At 49.3% G+C, this 18,098-nt stretch overlaps 1 protein-coding gene across 1 annotated transcript in view; it reads left to right on the top strand.

The window, feature by feature from the left end:
- The window catches only part of GTF3C1 (general transcription factor IIIC subunit 1), a 191,310-nt gene extending 173,746 nt beyond the window's left edge, over positions 1–17,564 (top strand). Inside the window, exons 35-37 of the mRNA XM_069733955.1 lie at positions 16,135–16,162; positions 16,480–16,669; positions 17,269–17,564. Coding sequence (XP_069590056.1) covers positions 16,135–16,162; positions 16,480–16,669; positions 17,269–17,478 — 428 coding nt within the window. The 3' untranslated portion in view covers positions 17,479–17,564. The remainder of the gene's footprint in view (positions 1–16,134; positions 16,163–16,479; positions 16,670–17,268) is intronic.
- Positions 17,565–18,098: the final 534 nt, after the last annotated feature.

The following is an 18,098-nucleotide window of genomic DNA, read 5'->3' as shown; positions in this document are numbered from 1 at the left end:
AGGGTGGGTGCTGTGTTCCCCAATGAGTGGCTCGGAGAAAAGGATTTTCTCCTACGCCTCATTGGGGGACACAGGACCATGGGTGTTATGCTGCTGCCACTAAGAGGACACTAAGTAATACAGTAAGAATAGCTCCTCCCCTGCAGTATACACCCTCCTGCTGGCTCCAAGTGAACCTGTTTTTGCTTAGTGTTTCATTTTTATTTTTATTCTATTTTTCTATTAACGGAGTGAATGGGGGCGACGCATCCTTTCTAGGTTCCGATCTCCCCCGAATCATCAACATGCAAGTACGTGGAGCGTCCCTCCCGTATCCTTTCCTGCACCATTGGATGCCAGCCCTGAGCTCACTTTACGGGCGACAGTTCCTTCGCGTTCCGATCTCCCCCCTCCATAGCAGGCGACCACATGGAGTAGCCCTCCATCTACCTCTCCTGGAGCCAGGTGCATAGCCGGACTGAAATATGTATGGCGCCGGTGAAGCCCCCCTCTGCATCACCACTGATATAGCGGATGTCGCAAGGCGGCAGAAGCTCCCCACCCCCTCCCTAACTATGGCGACGGTGGATTGAGCACCATCCCACCGCATCTACCGTGAGTACACTGCAGGGGCCTAGGCGCTGGGGGGGGTCCTGGTCCCCGGGGTATGGGAGGTCCGCACCTTAAAGCCCGGGTCCGTGGGTGGTCTGCAGTGCGACAATTCAATGGAGGAGTGTGGCTTAAGAATGGCGCAGGCCGCAACCATAGATTTAAAATTTAGCCGCCGGCTTTTCCCCTTCATACAGGCCGGCATTTTGGCCACGCCCACCGGCAGTTACCGACGCCCACTTTTTCTGGCGTTTCTTGTTCCCTGAGAAGCGCTCTTACTTCCTGATCTCGGCGGCCATCTTGGTACACCCACAGGGCTGATGTTGCAGCGCTGCTCCAGCTTTTTGAATCACAGCCTTCAGGACCAGCGTTCTCTGTGCATACACCGCAGACCTCCCCTGGAGACTCAAGACACAGGACCTGGGTAAGCTGCAGAAACATGGCTTCCCCTCTAAGTAAGCGCTCTCCTCAAGGCTATGCTATGCCTCAATCAAAGCCTCACAAAAAGTCTGGGAAAACCCACACTATGTTCTTTGCGGCATGTACCGCTCATAAAGTGTCATTACCCCGGGGTCACAATACTGCATTATGCACAGCTTGTGAACCGGTGACTGATCAGGAACCACCTGTTACTGATACCGAACCCTGTGAGCCTAGTCCCCCTGAGTGGGATACCTCCCTTACCCGGTCTATGGCATCCCTGGCAAAAGCATTAGAATCGTTCCGAGACCCTTCCTCTAACCAGGGCACTATTTTGGACGACGCTTCCGATGATCAGAACCCCTTGTACTCCAGGGGTCGTACCTTGCCAAGGAGCTTTCACTCTTCCAGGAACAGGACTCATGCCATATCCTCAGACCATCACCGGGATTCAGGTTCTGAGAGCTCCATTTCTTTCTCCCCTTCCATTTGGGCTAGTAGAGAACCTGTTTTAGAGGACGATTCTGATACGTCCCTAGATCAGGATTTCCATCACGATCAGGAGACTCTTGACCCTGAGTCAGTGAATAAGGCTTTGAAGCTTGAGGAGGAACCTTTATCTAAAACGGATCATGCCGTGTCCTTTAAGAGGACCAATCGAGCTCACAGAGTATTCGCCACTCATCCCGAATTTAAGGAAATCGTTGAATCTCACTAGATCCGTCCAGACAAATGATTCACAGGGCAGAAGTCCATGGAGTCAAAATATTCCTTTGCCCAGGATCCAAGAATAGAATGGTCGCAGTCTCCCCCGATCGCGCCTGGCTACTAAATCTGTTTTATCCTCCTCGGAAGGCACCTCTATTAAAAACCCAACCGATCGTCAGATCAACAATATGGCGCGTTCAGCCTTTGAAGCCTCAGCAGCCGCACTCTTCCCATCTTTTGCCGCTACGTCAGTGGCTAAGGCTATGACCCACTGGGCTGAGGTCTTGGCTTCAGCGGTGCTGGATACCAATCTTCCCCCCGAGATAGCAGACCTCGCTACTCAGATAGCCAGAGTTGGAGATTTTGTAGTGACCGCGTCCCTGGATGCCGCTAACTGCGCTTCTCAAGCAGCAGCAAACGCCATCACCATCCGGAGGTCCTTATGGCACAGGGACTGGTGTGCGGATTCTGCTTCCAAAAAGTCACTAACTTCTCTACCATATCAGAGCGGTTGCCTTTTTGGCGAAAAGCTTGACCAATTGATTTCCGACACTACTGGAGAGAAGAGTAAATTTCTTCCGCAACCACAGGCTCGGTCTCGATTTTTTTTTTTTTTTTTTTTTTTTTGTTACAACTCAAACTGGTCCTCTACTTCCACATCTCCCGGTTCCGGCCAGGCACAACGTGGAGACAGAGGTTTCCAGGCCTCTTATTAACCTTCCCCTTGATGGAGAGGCAGGCCTAGGCATTCGGGATCCAGAGGCTCCACAACGGGCAGATCTTCCACACAATGACTCCCTTTGGTATCCGGGGGACACCCTCAAAGTTGGCGGCCGCCTGCTTTCCTTCAGTGCCTCGTGGCTCTCGGTCATTCACGTCGAGTGGGTCCACGGCTTGGTGTTCTCCGGATACAAGATAGACTTCTTATCTTGTCCTCCCAGGGCAAAAGCATCAGAGTTCTTCCAAGCTATAAGCTCTCTGAGAAAAGACGGAGTTACTATTCCGGTCCCTCAAAGCAAACGGTTTCAAGGTTTTTATTCTAGCCTCTTCATGGTTCCAAAGAAGGATGGTACAGTATGGCCCATACTGGACCTAAAACTGCTGAACATGTTCCGGATGGAATCGCTTCGTTCTGTCATCACCTCCATGGGAAAAAGCGAGTTCCTTGCGTCTATAGACATCCAGGACGCGTTCCCTTTACATTCCTATTTTTTAACTTCTCACTAAAGGTTTCTTCGCTTCGCAGTTCAGGTACAACACTTCCAATTCGTTGCTCTGCCCTTTGGCCTCACCATCGCCACCAGGGTATTCACAAAGGTCATGGCGGCTTCCATGGCCATACTCCACACCCGAGGAGTGGAGGTGCTACCCGTATGTAGACGATATCCTCATCAAAGGCCCCTATTTCCACACCTGCAAGGAGGCTGTGAACATCACAATAGATTCTTTTTCTCGCCTGGGTTGGAAGATAAACTTCAAAAAATCTTCCCCAGTACCGGCTCAACAAATTTCCTTTCTAGGAATGATACTGGACTCGTCCCAGGGGTTGGTGCTTCTTCCCCCAAAAAAGATCTCAGCCTTACAGCGCGAAGCTTGGAAGTTCTCTCAGCCTCGCACTCACTCTCTGCGCTTCAGTATCGGAGTCCTCGGCAGGATGGTAGCAGCCTTGGAGGCGGTTCCATTTGCTCAATTACACCTCCGTCCCTTACAGCATGCCCTCCTGGCTGTTTGGGACAGGAACCCTTTCTCCCTCAACCATCGGTTCTTCCTTCCCCAGTGAGTCAGACAAGTCTTTCAGGTGGTGGACATTATAGTCCTCCCTGAATCAAGGGAATTATTTTCTTCCAGTATATTGGCTAGTTGTGACAACAGATGCCAGTGTTCTAGGCTGGGGAGCGGTGTTCTTACATCACATTGCTCAGGGCCACTGGTCTCTTGAGGAATCACGCCTTCCCATCAACATCTTAGAAATTTGGGCAATCAGGTTAGCTCTTCTCCAATTCCATCCCTTCCTAGCGGGTCGTCCCATCAGGATGCAGTCCGACAATGCCACTGCAGTGGCATACATCAACCGCTGCATGGCAGCCTTGAACGACGTAGGCTACATTCTCCGTTGGGCCGAGGGAAACCGCTCAATGATCTCTGCGGTTCACATCTGGGAGTGGACAATTGGGAGGGAGATTTCCTCAGTCATCAAGGCCTCGACTCCGGGGAGTGATCTCTCCCTCCGGAGATCTTCCACCGTATCCGCTGTCGTTGGGGCTCCCCGGACGTGGATCTGATGGCCTCACGGCTAAATTCCAAGGTTCCCGACTTCATAGCTTGGTCCCACGATCCAGCAGCAATTGGGGCAGATGCACTCGTACTCCCGTGGCATCATTTTCGGCTTCCGTACATATTTCCCCCGTACATAGCTCCCCCGTACATAGCTCCCCTTTCTGCCGAGAGTCATCAAGAAGATCAGAGCGGAGGAAGTTCCGTTAATCCTTATTGTGCCGGATTGGCGGCGCCGGGCGTGGTACGCGGAACTAGATGTTCCCTGGCGATTACCAAATCGCACAGACCTCTTTTCACAGGGCCCCATTTACCACCAGAACTCCGAGACCCTGTGTTTGACGGCATGGCCGTTGAGTCCTGGGTTCTAACCCAGGCAGGTTTCTCCGGAAGTCATCTCTACCACGATCAGCGCTAGAAAGCCTACGTCGATGCGCATTTATCATTGCATTTGGAAAACCTTTTCCTGGTGCAATGACCGGGGACGTTCTCCTCTTGAATTTTCCATTCCTTCCATCCTCAAATCTTTACAAACGGGTTTGGACTTAGGTCTCGCCTTTAGTTCTCTCAAGGGGCAGATTTCAGCCCTGTCCGTTCTGTTCCAACGCAGGATTGCTAACAGATTACTAGTGAAGACGTTCATTCAGGGAGTCTCCCATAGGGTGCCGCCCTTTAAGATGCCGTTGGAACCATGGGACCTTAATTTGGTCCTCGGAGTCTTGCAAGAAGCTCTTTTCGAACCACTACAGAAGGTTTCCCTGTCCTTTCTGTCAAGGAAGGTTGCCTTCCTGGTTGCGGTCACGTCCATTAGAGGAGTCTCAGAGCTGGCGGCCCTGTCTTGTCAAGTTCCGTTCCTGAATTTTCATCAGGATAGGGTGGTTTTGAGGACATCCCATCCTTTTTGCCAAAAGTTGTCTCATCCTTTCATCTTAAACAGGAGATTGTCTTACCGTCTCTCTGTCCAGCACCAGTACATCGCATCGAGAAGGCCCTCCACACACTGGATTTAGTGAGAGCTCTCAAGAGATACATCTCGCTGATGGCGTCCTTCCGCAGGTCGGATGCCCTGTTTGTGCTCCCGGAAGGGCCAAGGAAGGGGTTTCCCACTTTCAAGGCGACAATAGCAATATGGATTCGTTCAGCTATTCAGGACTCCTACCGAGTCAGAGGTCATTCTGTCCCAGCAGGGATTAAGGCTCATTCCACTCGGTCAGTGGGTGCGTCTTGGGCCATCCGGCACCAAGCTTCGGCAGCACAAGTTTGCAGAGCTGCAACCTCGTCCAGTCTGCATACGTTTACAAAACATTGCCATATTCATTCTCTAGCCTCGGTAGATGTGACCGTCGGCAGACGAATTTTACAGGCGGCTGTGCCGCATCTGTAACCTGTGGGTACAAGGAGCAATTACAGTTGATTGTTCCCCACCCAGGGACTGCTTTAGGACGTCCCATGGTCCTGTGTCCCCCAATGAGGTGTAGGAGAAATAGGGATTTTTGTATACTCACCGTCAAATCCTTTTCTCCAAGCCAATCATTGGGGGACACAGCACCCACCCGGTTAGCCTAACGGCTTTGGTTTTCTGTGTTGCCTTGGTTTTGACACAGTTCATCCTAGTTAAATGTTAAGCTCCTACTGCTTTGTTACCGAACTGGTTCACTTGGAGCCAGGAGGAGGGTGTATACTGCAGGGGAGGAGCTATTCTTTCTGTATTACTTAGTGTCCTCCTAGTGGCAGCAGCATAACACCCATGGTCCTGTGTCCCCCAATGATTGGCTCGGAGAAAAGGATTTTACGGTGAGTACATAAAAATCCCTATTTACGGTGAGTACACAAAAATCCCTATTTCTCCTTCACCACATTGGGGGACACAGAACCATGGGATTTCCCAAAGCAGTCTCTGGGTGGGGAACAATATAAACAAATAACTCCGTGTACCAACTGACTATAAATGCGCAACGGCAGCTTGCAGAATACGTCTGCCAAGGGCTGCATCCATAGAAGATTGAGTGTGGACATCGTAGTGCTTCGTGAAAGTATTCAGGCCTTGCAAACCTGCTCTGCCGACGCCTGGTGTCGAATGGCCCAGGAAGCACCCACCGACTGAGTTGAGTGTGCCCTAATCCCCACCGGGATAGGTCTGCCCCTGACCTGATAAGATTCTTTAATAGCCGATCGGATCCATCTGGCTATTGTGGCTTTAGAAGCGGCTAAACCCTTTCTGTGATCCTCAGGGAGCACAAAGAGGGTGTCCGATTTGCGGAAGGAAGCAGTCCTAGAAATGTACCTCCTGAGAGCTCTTACCACGTCCAAGGTGTGAAGGGCCTTTTCAACCCTATGTCTTGGCTGTGGGCAGAAGGAGGGAAGAACGATATCTTCATTAAGGTGGAAGGATGAAACCACCTTGGGGAGAAAAGACAGAGATGAATGTAGGACCACTTTGTCCTGGTAGAAGGAAAGGAAGGGCGCCCGGCAGGACAGGGCGGCCAACTCTGAGACTCGCCTGATACAGGTTACTGCCGCAAAGAAGGCGACCTTCCAGGAGAGAACAATCAGCGAGACATCTTGCAGGGGTTCAAAAGGGGACTCCTGAAGAACACGCAGGACCAAATTGAGATCCCAAGTCTCTAATGGCATTCTATAGGGGAGTACCACGTGGGAGACCCCCTGAACAAAAGTCCTGACTTGCAAATTAGCAGCGATCTTGCGTTGGAAAAACAGGGATAATGCCGAGACCTGACGCTTGAGGGAACTGAGCGCCGGACTGAAGAAATTCCAGAATGGAGGGAATTGAAAAAAAACGAGAGGAGGACGTCCACGGAACCTGCACCATGAGAAGAAGGCTTTCCAGGTGCGGTGATAGATGCGAGCGGAAGACGTCTTGTGAGCGCTAATCATGGTGGCAATGACTTGCTGGGAGAAACCAGCTTGAGTTAGGATCCAGGTTTCAACAGCAAAGCCTGTTAGGGCCCTGATGCTCTGATGATAGATCGGCCCTTGGCCAAGCAGATCTGGGCGAACTGGTAGCCTCCAGGGAATGTATGATACGAGTTGAACGAGCTTCGCATACCACGTGCGGCGTGGCCAATCTGGGGCGACTAGGATCAAAGGAACCTCCTCCATCTTGATTTTTCAGATTACCTTCGGTAGTAACTGAAGCGGAGGAAACATGTACGGGAAGTGGAACCGATGCCATGGGGATATCAGTGCGTCCACCCCGATGGCCAGGGGATCCCAAGAGCGTGCTATGAAATTGGGAACTTTTGCGTTCAGTCTGGACGCCATCAGATCCACGTCCGGAGTCCCCCAGCAAAGGCAAATCTGCTGGAACACCTCCAGATGGAGTTCTCACTCCCTCGAGGTGAGACCCTGACGGCTGAGAAAATCCGCTGCCCAGTTCTCGATGCCTGGAATGTGCACTGCAGAAATGTTGGAGCGGTTGTTCTCGACCCAACGGAGAATGTGGGAGACCTCCCGCATCGCCGCCCTGCTGCAGGTACCCCCCTGAAGGTTTATGTACGCCACAGCTGTGACGTTGTCTGATTGAATTCGAATTGGGTGACCCGCGAGGAGGAAGTGGAAACGTCTCAGGGCAAATCTGATCGCTGGAATCTCCAAGATGTTTATCGGAAGTCTCAACTCCCGAATCGTCCAACGCCCCTGGGCAGTGTGGTGGCAAAATACCGCTTCCCAACCTAGGAGACTGGCGTCGGTAGTTACCACCAGCTAGTGAATTGGGAGAAAAGATCTCCCCTGGCTGAGAAATGATTCCAAAGTCCACCATTTGAGCGCTTGCCTGATCCGCGGGGACAGAGGACATGGCCGATCGAGGAATAAGGGACTCCTGTCCCAATTGTCCAGCAGAGCCTGTTGTAAGGGGCGGAGATGCAGTTGGCTGAAGGGAACTGCTTCCATTGCGGCCACCATTTTCCCCAGGATCCTCATGGCAAACCGAATTGAATGAGGAAAGGGACAACAAAGTGTCTGGGTTCCCTGCTGAAGCGCTTGGACCGAGGAAGCAGGACCAGCCCCTTGGACGTGTCCAGGATCATACCTAGGAAGGAGATCCGCCGGGCTGGAACGGGGGAGGACTTGTCCAAGTTGATCAGCCAGCCCAGGCGTGAAAGAGTATCCAAGGTAGTGCGGACACTTGCTTCGCAGGCATGATAGGACGGACCTTTGATCAGGAGGTCATCTAAGTATGGCAACACGACCACTCCTCGGGAGTGAAGAATGGCCATGACAGCCGCATGACCTTTGTGAATACCCTGGGCGCGGTGGCAAGGCCGAATGGTAAGGCTATGAATTGAAAATGCTCCTCTTGGATGGCAAAACGCAGGAACCTTTGATGTGGCGGGAAGACTGGGATATGGAGATAAGCATCTTTGATGTCTATTGATGCTAGAATCTCTCCTCTCTCCACTGAGGAGATGACTGACCAGAGGGATTCCATCCTGAAGTGCCGGACCTTTACATACTTGTTTAGGAGCTTTAGATCCAAAATAGGGCGCACCGGCCCGTCCTTTTTTGGAACGATGAAGAGGTTTGAGTAAAAACCTCTGAATTTCTCGTGTTTTGGAACCAGAACAATGACCCTGTTTCGGCGGAGAGATTCGATCGCGCGGTGAAGTGCGCGAGACTGAGCTCCTGAACTTGGGAGACGAGAGGGATAAAACCGTGCCGGAGGGGAGGCGGAAAATTCTATTTTGTAACCAGAAGACACCAGGTCTCTGACCCATTCGTCGTGGATGACGGAAAGCCAGACATGTTGAAAGAGAAGCAAGTGTCCGCCTACTTTGGTGGTGTCGACCGGAAAACTCCCTGAGTCATTGTGAAGGAAATCTGGAGGGCCTGGATCCCCTGGTTCTGGATTGCCTAGGCTTACCTCGCCAGGACTAATTCGGCCTGTATGAGGGCCGAGGGTCTCTCTCTGTACGTGGAGATCGTTCTGATCTGGACAAGGCTGTGGAGGTGGACCAGAATGGGCTACTGCGAAAGGGCCGAAAGCGAAAATGTTACTGAGACTGAAAAGCAGTTTTAGGCCTGTGCTGCGGGAGGAATTTGCTTTTCTCTCCTGTAGCATCAGAAATAAGCTGGTTTTCTCCAAACAGACGTCCGCTCTGAAAAGGCAGAGAAATCAAATATTTTTTTGAAGAGGAATCTGCACGCCACTCTATAAGCCATAGTGCTCTCCTAATGGTGACGGCATTTGAGGCAGCAATTGCAGCACAGTTTGCTGCATCTAAAGACGCATACATCATAGTCTCCAGCCATAGCAATTTGTTTGGCGAGATCCGCAGCCTCAGACGCAAGAGCCTGGTCCTGAATTAATTTTGCAAGGGTATCTGCCCAGAAAACCATTGCTTTTGCGACCCATGCCGCAGCGAAGGAAGGGGATAGAGAGGAACCTGAGGCTTCATATACTGAGCCAGCCAGGGAATCTATTTGGCGTTCTGTGGGATTTTTAATCGAAGCCCCATCAGGTACGGATAAAAGCGTTTTGGTAGCCAAACGCGATACCGGAGGATCTACTAGTAAAGGTTCCGTCCAATCTTTGACAAGATCTGCGGTAAAGGGATACTTCGTTTCCAGGGCCTTTTTTCCCGTAAAGCGCTTATCCGGTCGCTCCCTGTGTCGCCGGACTATATCTAAAAAATCCGGATGAGAGGCGAACACCCTATGGGATCGCTTGGTTCTTTTAAAAGATACCGCATGATCCGGAGCCGAATAAGGGTCATCATCAACCTTTAGCGCGTGATTGACAACTTCAATGAGGGAATCCACAGTCGATTGAAACTCTGGAGAATCCGGGTCCAAGGGTGCCTCAGACTCCTACTCAGTCATGATCGCTGCGAACCCCTGGAGAGGGTGAGCGAGAAGTGGAGCTACCAGAGGCTGAATGGCGTGGTGAATGCTCAGGAGAGGTAGTGCAGATCCGTTTTTTGGATGTCCGTACCTCCTTCAGGTGAGAGCGGCCACTGTTGGCCGATGATTTCCCTGTAAGGGAGGGGTCTCTTAACCCAGGTAGACGAGTGCCCCGCTCCCCGGAGGGGTCATGAAGGGATTCAATCGCTTTGGCCAACAAAGCCATGGATTGTGACAGTGACGCGGCCCACTCGGGGAGGGGGGGGGAAGGGGGCTAGATACACTGGGTTCGGTAGCGGCGGAGGGCTCCCGGGCACATTGGGCATCACAGGCTGAGCAGAGATGAGAGCTTTGAGGCCGAGGGAGAGGAGCCTGGCAGGTGGTACACGCAGTAAAAAAGGTGGTATGTACCTTTGTAGCCTATTTAGCCCTAGACTGCAACACGATGTACCCCAATATAAGTTAAAAAAAAACACTGCTAGTGGAAGCGATGTGGGGTAAAGCTGCAGGGAAGCACTTAGTGCAGTCTCCTTACCCAGCTCCTGTGTCCCACAATCTGATGATGATGGCACTGAGTAGGGGAAGACCGGCATCCAGGAGAGAGACACATGCAGAAGGCGGCAGAGCTGCTGTGCAGTGGGGAACGATGGCTGCCAAGAGCTGGGAGAGCAAGGAGCGAGAAGCGCCAGGTCTGGGGGCGGAGCCAAAAAGAGTGATGCGAGCGATGGGCACGGCCTTTCGGGATGCGGCTCGCACTAGGCCGAAGCTGGGGGCTTAATTTATGGCTTCGGCCGGCGCGCACCCGCGGACCACCGGGGAACATGCCGCGGAGCCCTGTGGGGTCCCTTCCGCTATGGAACCCTCCTATGACCGCCGGAAAATGACCCCTCCCGAGTGGCACTTACCCGATATGAAGGGAATGGCTGAGATGCCGCAGGACAGAGCTGTGCCCGGGGTAGTCAGGACGGTGCAGGGTTGGGGGAGCCTCCATCCACCATCCTCTGAAAAGGGAGGTGGAGAGGAACTGTCTGCTGTCATGATATGTACTTTTGCCCTGTCCTGTATTTGAATAATATGCCATTTGATGTATGTAACTGTTCTCTGGTTTCTATTAGCTGTAATTTATGTATTTTCTTGGCTGGGAGTTCACCTGTAACAATGTCTCCTTCCCCCAATACTTGCAGCCCTAAGCTCTAATGTAATTAAGCTTTGTCAACATCACTAGTGGAGGAATAGCCATTCTTCCTCACAGCAGGTGGCTAGTCAAATGTACATATTACATAGACTGCCTGGAGCCCACCAGTCTAGAATCTTCTGGTGGACCCAACCATTGAATAGAAGGTGTAACCCCTACCCCCTTCATGGGCGGATCCCAGGAGCTCAGACAATCCATTCTTATTTTGAGATCAGATGTGAGTTGATCCTTGAAGGAGAAGGAGTGGGGATTCTTAGCTGAGGCAAGACCCCATGTCCATCTGTGACTGCGGAAGCGAATGGGGCGAGACTTGAGCTGAGGACATATCTCGTCGCTCATGGGATTGTTTTGGGATCCCTTGGACTCGTGTGGACTATTGCTTTGTTAGCTGGCACAAGGATTATCGGGAGGTGCCCCCGAATCTGTTCTGTTGGACTAATTGTGGACTCTGTAGATCTACCTGCATGTGTTGTTCCAGCGTTCTTGATAATAAATCTGTTGAATCATCCCTCGGCCTGTTGTCCCTTCTTGCTCTGCCGTACACCCCGTCACAAACTGGTGGCAAGCAGTGGGATCAGAGCAGAAGGAATGGAGGACAACGGCCCATCAACATCGAGAACCAGCACCACAGAGTACAAGAACTGGAGTTTGGGGAGCCTACAATCAAAGGCCCGGGAAGTAGGAGTCCGTTTTAAAGGACTCTCCAAGGAGCAGCTTATTGAGGCTTTGGAAGGAGTTCGCCTGCAAGATGACGCTGAGGAAGGATCCTCACAGCAAATGGAGGAAAGAAGGCAGCCGGAGGTAAATACCCAAAAAAGTCAGTGGGTTGTGTGGTACGAGGAGGAGTTGGCATTGCTGGGAGAAGAGGCCACCATAGACTATAAGATGGAGGCCATTCACAAAGCTCAGGAGAGGGAGAGGGAGGCCATTCACAGAGCCAAGGACAGAGCTCAGGAGATGGCATTGCTGGAGAGGCAGATCGCTTTGGAAGCAGCTAGAAGCTCCAGACAGACTCTAACCCCAGCACCCACCATGAGGGAACTCCCCAGAGTGTCCCGCAAAGACTTCAAGCCCTTTAATGAGGCTGCAGGCGACATTGAGGGCTTCTTCCAGGACTTTGAGCATCAGTGTCGATTAATGGAAGTCCCAGAAAGGGACCAAGTCCGACATCTGGTGGGGCTCTTAGAGGGTGGAGCTGCCGCAGCCTATAGAGCTATGGACCCTCAGGGGAACTGTGAGTATGCGGAGATTAAACGGACTATTCTAGAACATTATGCTGTTACCCCAGACACTTACAGGACTCAGTTCCGTACTTTAGCCTGTGATGAGGAAGTGTCTTTCAAGATGTATGCCCACAGACTCAAACAGATATGTCATCGCTGGCTGGAGGCAGATGAGGCCTTAACCTGGGAGATCTTCCTCCAGGTTATCCTAAAAGAGCAGTTTTACTTCAAGTGCCCTGCTGAGATCCGGGAATGGGTGCGTGAGAGGAGACCAACCACTATGGAGGAAGCTGCAGCTCTAGCTGATGAGGCTCTCACCATCAAGCCTCAGTGGAGGGTTCTGTTGGAGGATGGAGAGAGGCCTACCAGCTCCACAACACCGGTGGCCCCCTGTTCCTCTGTCCCCATTGTTCCCTGTTCCTCTAAGCCACCACCTCATGCTGATACCCGTGTAAATGTGCCTCCAGTTGCTTCTACTGCGTTTTCTGGAATACGACGAGGAGAGGAAGTAGCAGAGCGCAGGTGTTATGATTGTGGGCATCTGCAGGCCTCATGCCCAGCCAGCTCCTGGAGAAGTCGTCCTCAAACCCCTACAGCACCTTCAGGTGGGAGCCAGCCTCCAGGTTCCCTTACCCCTCGCCCAAGAGGACGCCTTGGATGGAGTGAGACCCAGCACAGATGCTATCGATGTGGACAGCCGGGGCATCTGCAAGCCTCCTGCCCAGCTGTTCAAATGAGGATTAATCCTGTACCCAGTCGTATTATTAATTATGTACACCCAAGTGCCATGGAGGACGACGTGTCACCACTACGTGAGGACTGGCCTAGTGCCTCACCCACCCATGTTGCACCACTAGGAGTTTATGGTGTGCGACCCGCAGCTATGACGACTTCTGCTCATCGAGGTAAGCACTTGCAGGAGGTCGTGCTGGATGGACAGAGACTTATTGGATTTTGTGACTCGTGTGGACTATTGCTTTGTTAGCTGGCACAAGGATTATCGGGAGGTGCCCCCGAATCTGTTCTGTTGGACTAATTGTGGACTCTGTAGATCTACCTGCATGTGTTGTTCCAGCGTTCTTGATAATAAATCTGTTGAATCATCCCTCGGCCTGTTGTCCCTTCTTGCTCTGCCGTACACCCCGTCACATCTGCCTCCTTCCATCATCCGCTTTTTTCAGTGGTGATGCAGTGGGGGCTGCACAGACGCCACGATGGAGGGTGCCTCTGAACATCTGAGGGTAAGACCTGGTGGGCAGGGCAAAATTGTCCGGCAATAAGGCCTGGCTGCAGAAGAGGATACGTGGAGGTGACACTCCATGTGCTCGTCTATTAAGGGAGGAAGGGAGATCGGTGCCCTTGAAGGGGCTCGTTGCCCCTAGAATCAGCCCAGGCAGTGGCATTCCACGTCGCAGGAGAGGATAAGGAGTGGCGACACTCTCCGTGCTCCCCTGTTGCTGGTTCGGGGAGATCGGAGCCTTGAAAGGTTCCGTCGCCCCTTTATCCGGGTTAAAAAGTTAAATAGTAAAAAATCAAAAAATAAGAGAAATTCTGGTCTGAATAGCAGACCCTGTGTGCCTCCTACAGACACTAAGCTTGAACTTGGTCTCTGGAAGCCAGCATGAGCGTGTATACTGCAGGGGAGGAGCTAACCATTTAGTCTCAACTTAGTGTCAGCCTCCTAGCGACGGCGGCATAACACCCATGGTTCTATCTCCCCCAATGTGGCAAAGGAGAAAACTACGTGTTCACTAGGTGTCCTGTGCGATCCCCGAACTTTCCAGTTCAGCTTCGCTTATCCCTGATAATAATGAGAAATTAAACTTCGTACAAAAGACTTTGTTAGCAATGACCGCTTTAAGACGCCTCCTGTATGGAGAACCTAGTTGCATGCATTGCTCAGTGTCTTGGGCCCATTCTTCCACACAAACACTCTTCAGATCCTAAAGGTTCCTGGGGTCCTTCAATGAACTCTGAGCTTAGTTCCTTCCATAAATTTTCCATTGGATTCAGGTCAGGTGATTGCCTCTGCCATTCTAGCGGCTTTATTTTCTTTCTGTGAACCCAATTGAAAGTTTCCTTGACTGTGTGTTTGTTATCATTGTCTTGCTCCCAATACAGCATGAAGGAATAATAAAACATAACTTTTAATACTACAAAGTAACCTAAAAAAAACAAATCACCCAAGTGAAAAAACACATGAATTGGGGCCAGGTCTCTACCATATAACATAATGGTCCATAGAGACTGGTGAGCCCTATAAAGGATAAAAAAGAACTCGACTGCAAAAACTGCCAAAATCCTTATTACTGAGGCAATGAACATGAAAAAGCTGTGCCACCCTGTATCATATATGGTCACAGCAAATCTCCTGCACTCAGTCGCATAAGACCAAAAAGACAGTCATAGCATATATAGTAAACGATGCCTGCTGGTACTTAATAAATATAAATAAGGAACGGTCTCACCAATTCCACAACGAGGGCAACGGAGCGCCGGATATTCCCCTGTCAGGTAGACATCCAGGATACGAAGGGATGACAGTCCTTATATCAATCCTTATGGGGCTGTCAATAGTCTATCCCCAAAGCTCCTGCCCTTAAAAGGGCAGTCCACAACTACCCCTATAAATAGAAAACCCTGCACTCTCCCTTATGGATTCGTCCCATTTGTATTTATTACACAGATATTGCTTTGTTACTATCATTGTCTTGCTGAAATGTTCACCCTCATTTCATCTTCATCATCCTGGTAGATGGAAGCAGTTTTTTATCGAGGATGTTTCAGTACATTTGTCTATTCATCCTTCCTTCAATCATATGAAGTTTGTCAGTGCTATACGCTGAAAAATAGACCCACACCATGATGTTCTCACCTCCAAGCTTCACTGTTGGTATAGTGTTTTTAAGGTGAATATGGCATCCAAAGAGTTCAATTTTGTTCTCATCTAACCAGACTTTATTCTCCCATTATTTAGCAAGCTTGTCTAAATAATGTTGAGCAAACTGTAAACATGCTTGAACACACATTTTGCTTAGCAATGGAGTCTTGTGTTGTGTTCATGTATGCAGGCCATGGAGGATGAGTGCATTACTTAGTTTTCTTTGAAAAAATTGTACCCATTGATTCCAGGTCTTGCTACAGCTCTCCACAGGTGGTCCTTGGCTCTTGGACAATTCTTCTGATAAATCTTTAAACTCCTCTGTCTCAAATCTTGTGTGGAGCATCTGGTCATGGCTGGTTTATTGTGAAATGATGTTCTTTCCACTTCCACATTATGGCCCAACAGTGTTAACTGGAACCTTTCAGTAGTTTAGAAATTTTTCTGTAACCGATGCCATCAGTATGTTATTCAACAATAAGGTTGCAAAGGTCTTCAGACAACTCGCTCGTTTTACCCATCAAGAGATGTTTCTTGTGTGGCATTTTGGCCTACAAAATGGTGTCTCATTACTCTGTTGAACCAGCTGATATTATTTTTCGCTAAGTGGCAGGATTGCTTTCTAATTAATGATTGATTTCAGCTGGTGTCATGACTTTCCATGACTTTTTGCACTTCTTTTTCTTCATGTGTTCAATACTTTTTCCTATGTCATTCCTAATTATTACAAAAAGCTTAATTTATGGACATCTAAGGTTTGATTAATTTGCCTGTAAGGAGTGGATGTGTTGTCGCCGACATTTGGTGAAAATTTCATATCAATAGTACTTTTAGAAATATATTTACATAGAAAATTGATGATGAGTTCAATATCTATTTCTCCTGCTGTATATGTAAAATGTAATGGCTAAGTCTAGTTGTGATATTTCCTAAGCATGATACAGCAAAGCAATAGTTTTAATATTTTACTTTATTTCTTTCAGGAGACTTTATGGGGATGCTAAACGAGAGGTGAGTTATTCTGTTATACATCTGCGGATGAGCTGGGCAGAATCGGCTTATGACAATGCAGTGTAATAACACCCGAACCTCTAGTTATCATTATCGGAAACTCTGGTGGCAGACTGGTACACATGCAGAACATACTAGACAGTACTATAAGCTACCCTCCATAGATTACCTAATATTTGTTTTAATTAAGAATATACTTTGTACTTTTGAGGTTAGCACAGCCAATAAAGTTGGGTAACCTGAACAATAGATTAATTTATTCCATAATTTCCCACGGGATCAATAAAGTGTATCGTATCGTATTTTTTTTCTTTTAGGGATTTAGATTTTTGTTTTCTTGGAAGACCTTGGAGGATTGTGGATGGCAGCCTAAATAAACCAGTCTGTAAAGGAATGATGGAGGCGGTTTTATACCAAGTAATGACCAAGCCTGGGATCACACAGCATAGCTTGATCCAACATTACAATGACGTGTTGCAGCCTGTCATTATACTAGAGTTATTACAGGTAATGTTTTATAGTTTTCCTTTAAATGTTGGTGTGGGTCCCCACCAATCCCCAGAACCAGGGACCCTGTCTCTCGTTCTTGTCTCACCACATGATGGAGACCATCAGGTTGCCCACATTCTGTGGCTCCATTTAATGTCCATGGGAGTGACGATGGTGGCTGCTTGCAGCTCTTCATTAGCTTCACCAGTATCTGCCAAGTTCATCTATGACCAACCGCAGCCAGCAGCGAACTAGGTTTTGTCATGGGGTGGACATCCCAGCAGACACGTGATAAACAGTATGACTATCCGGACAACAGACGATCATTTTTTTATATTGGGACACCACCCTACAGCCAAGTATCTCGCACTGACCGTGGGACTACCAACTTATAATATGTGTCTCAAAAACCCATAGTACAGCGCTTAGGTAAAACTGGGCTAACAATGTACATGTCTCCTTCAGGCAGACAGTTTTGAGATCTTCCGATTGTATCATTTTTGCCACTTGACCATGGTAGAACCATTCAGTAAATTGACATGTATTGAATCGCCTACATTTTTTTTTGCTTATGCAGTTATTGTTCTTAATCAGATTTGTAATTTTTTTTCTTAAAGGTGCTCGAACAAATGGGCTGCATAAAAAAGTGCTACATAGACAAATCTACCAAAGCTTCTCTCTTCTCAAAGTCTGGAGTCCCAGCGATGTACACAAGCAGCAAACTATCAGAGGATTTAACCGTGTTTTATGAGCCCAGCATTGACTGCACGATGAGGCTGGGGGGGATCTTCCCTTCTGAAGTGAACTGGAATAAATGGGTTCTGTAAAGTTATTGCTCCGTTACTTCTATTTATTCCGAACGTCGTTTTTTATGTGTACTGTTTGGTAATGAATAAATGTATTTAATTTTGAATTGTTGCCTCTTCCTCTTGAAGTATATTTATTTTGTCACATGTTGTTCCTTTCACACAGGGAAGCGATATCTGTACGTCCTTAACAGTACAAAAGGGGTCTAAGCTTCTTAAGCTGGTGTTAGGGAGCCTTATAGGAATTGCAGTGTTCCCAGGGAAATAAAATATGCAAGTTGCTTATTCACAGAGGAGGAGAACACTGTTTGTAGGGAGCAATCTTAGAATCAGTATTGACCCTTTAAAGAATCTTCCCATATGACTGAGGGAGTTTTCTTATTCAGTGGCTGTCAGGGCTTCCGTTCAAATCCCCGGCATAACTAGATTTGGGCATGTGCACCGATGTGGGACATAAACTAATATGGTGCCGACAGAGTAAATGTGCTCTCCGACATAATTTTTGGGCGTGTATGCCTACTGGAGGCAAACACTCAGACGAAGTGGAGTGTGTCTGGGTGTCTGCCTGCAGTAGCCTACATGCCCAAAAATGATGTACGTCAAAGCGCCCGCTCAATCTGTGTGCACCATTATAGTCTATA

This window comes from Ranitomeya imitator, chromosome 7, assembly GCF_032444005.1.
Source record: "Ranitomeya imitator isolate aRanImi1 chromosome 7, aRanImi1.pri, whole genome shotgun sequence".
NCBI classification, from domain to species: Eukaryota; Metazoa; Chordata; class Amphibia; order Anura; family Dendrobatidae; genus Ranitomeya; species Ranitomeya imitator.
This window is presented reverse-complemented; position numbering and strand designations above follow the sequence as displayed.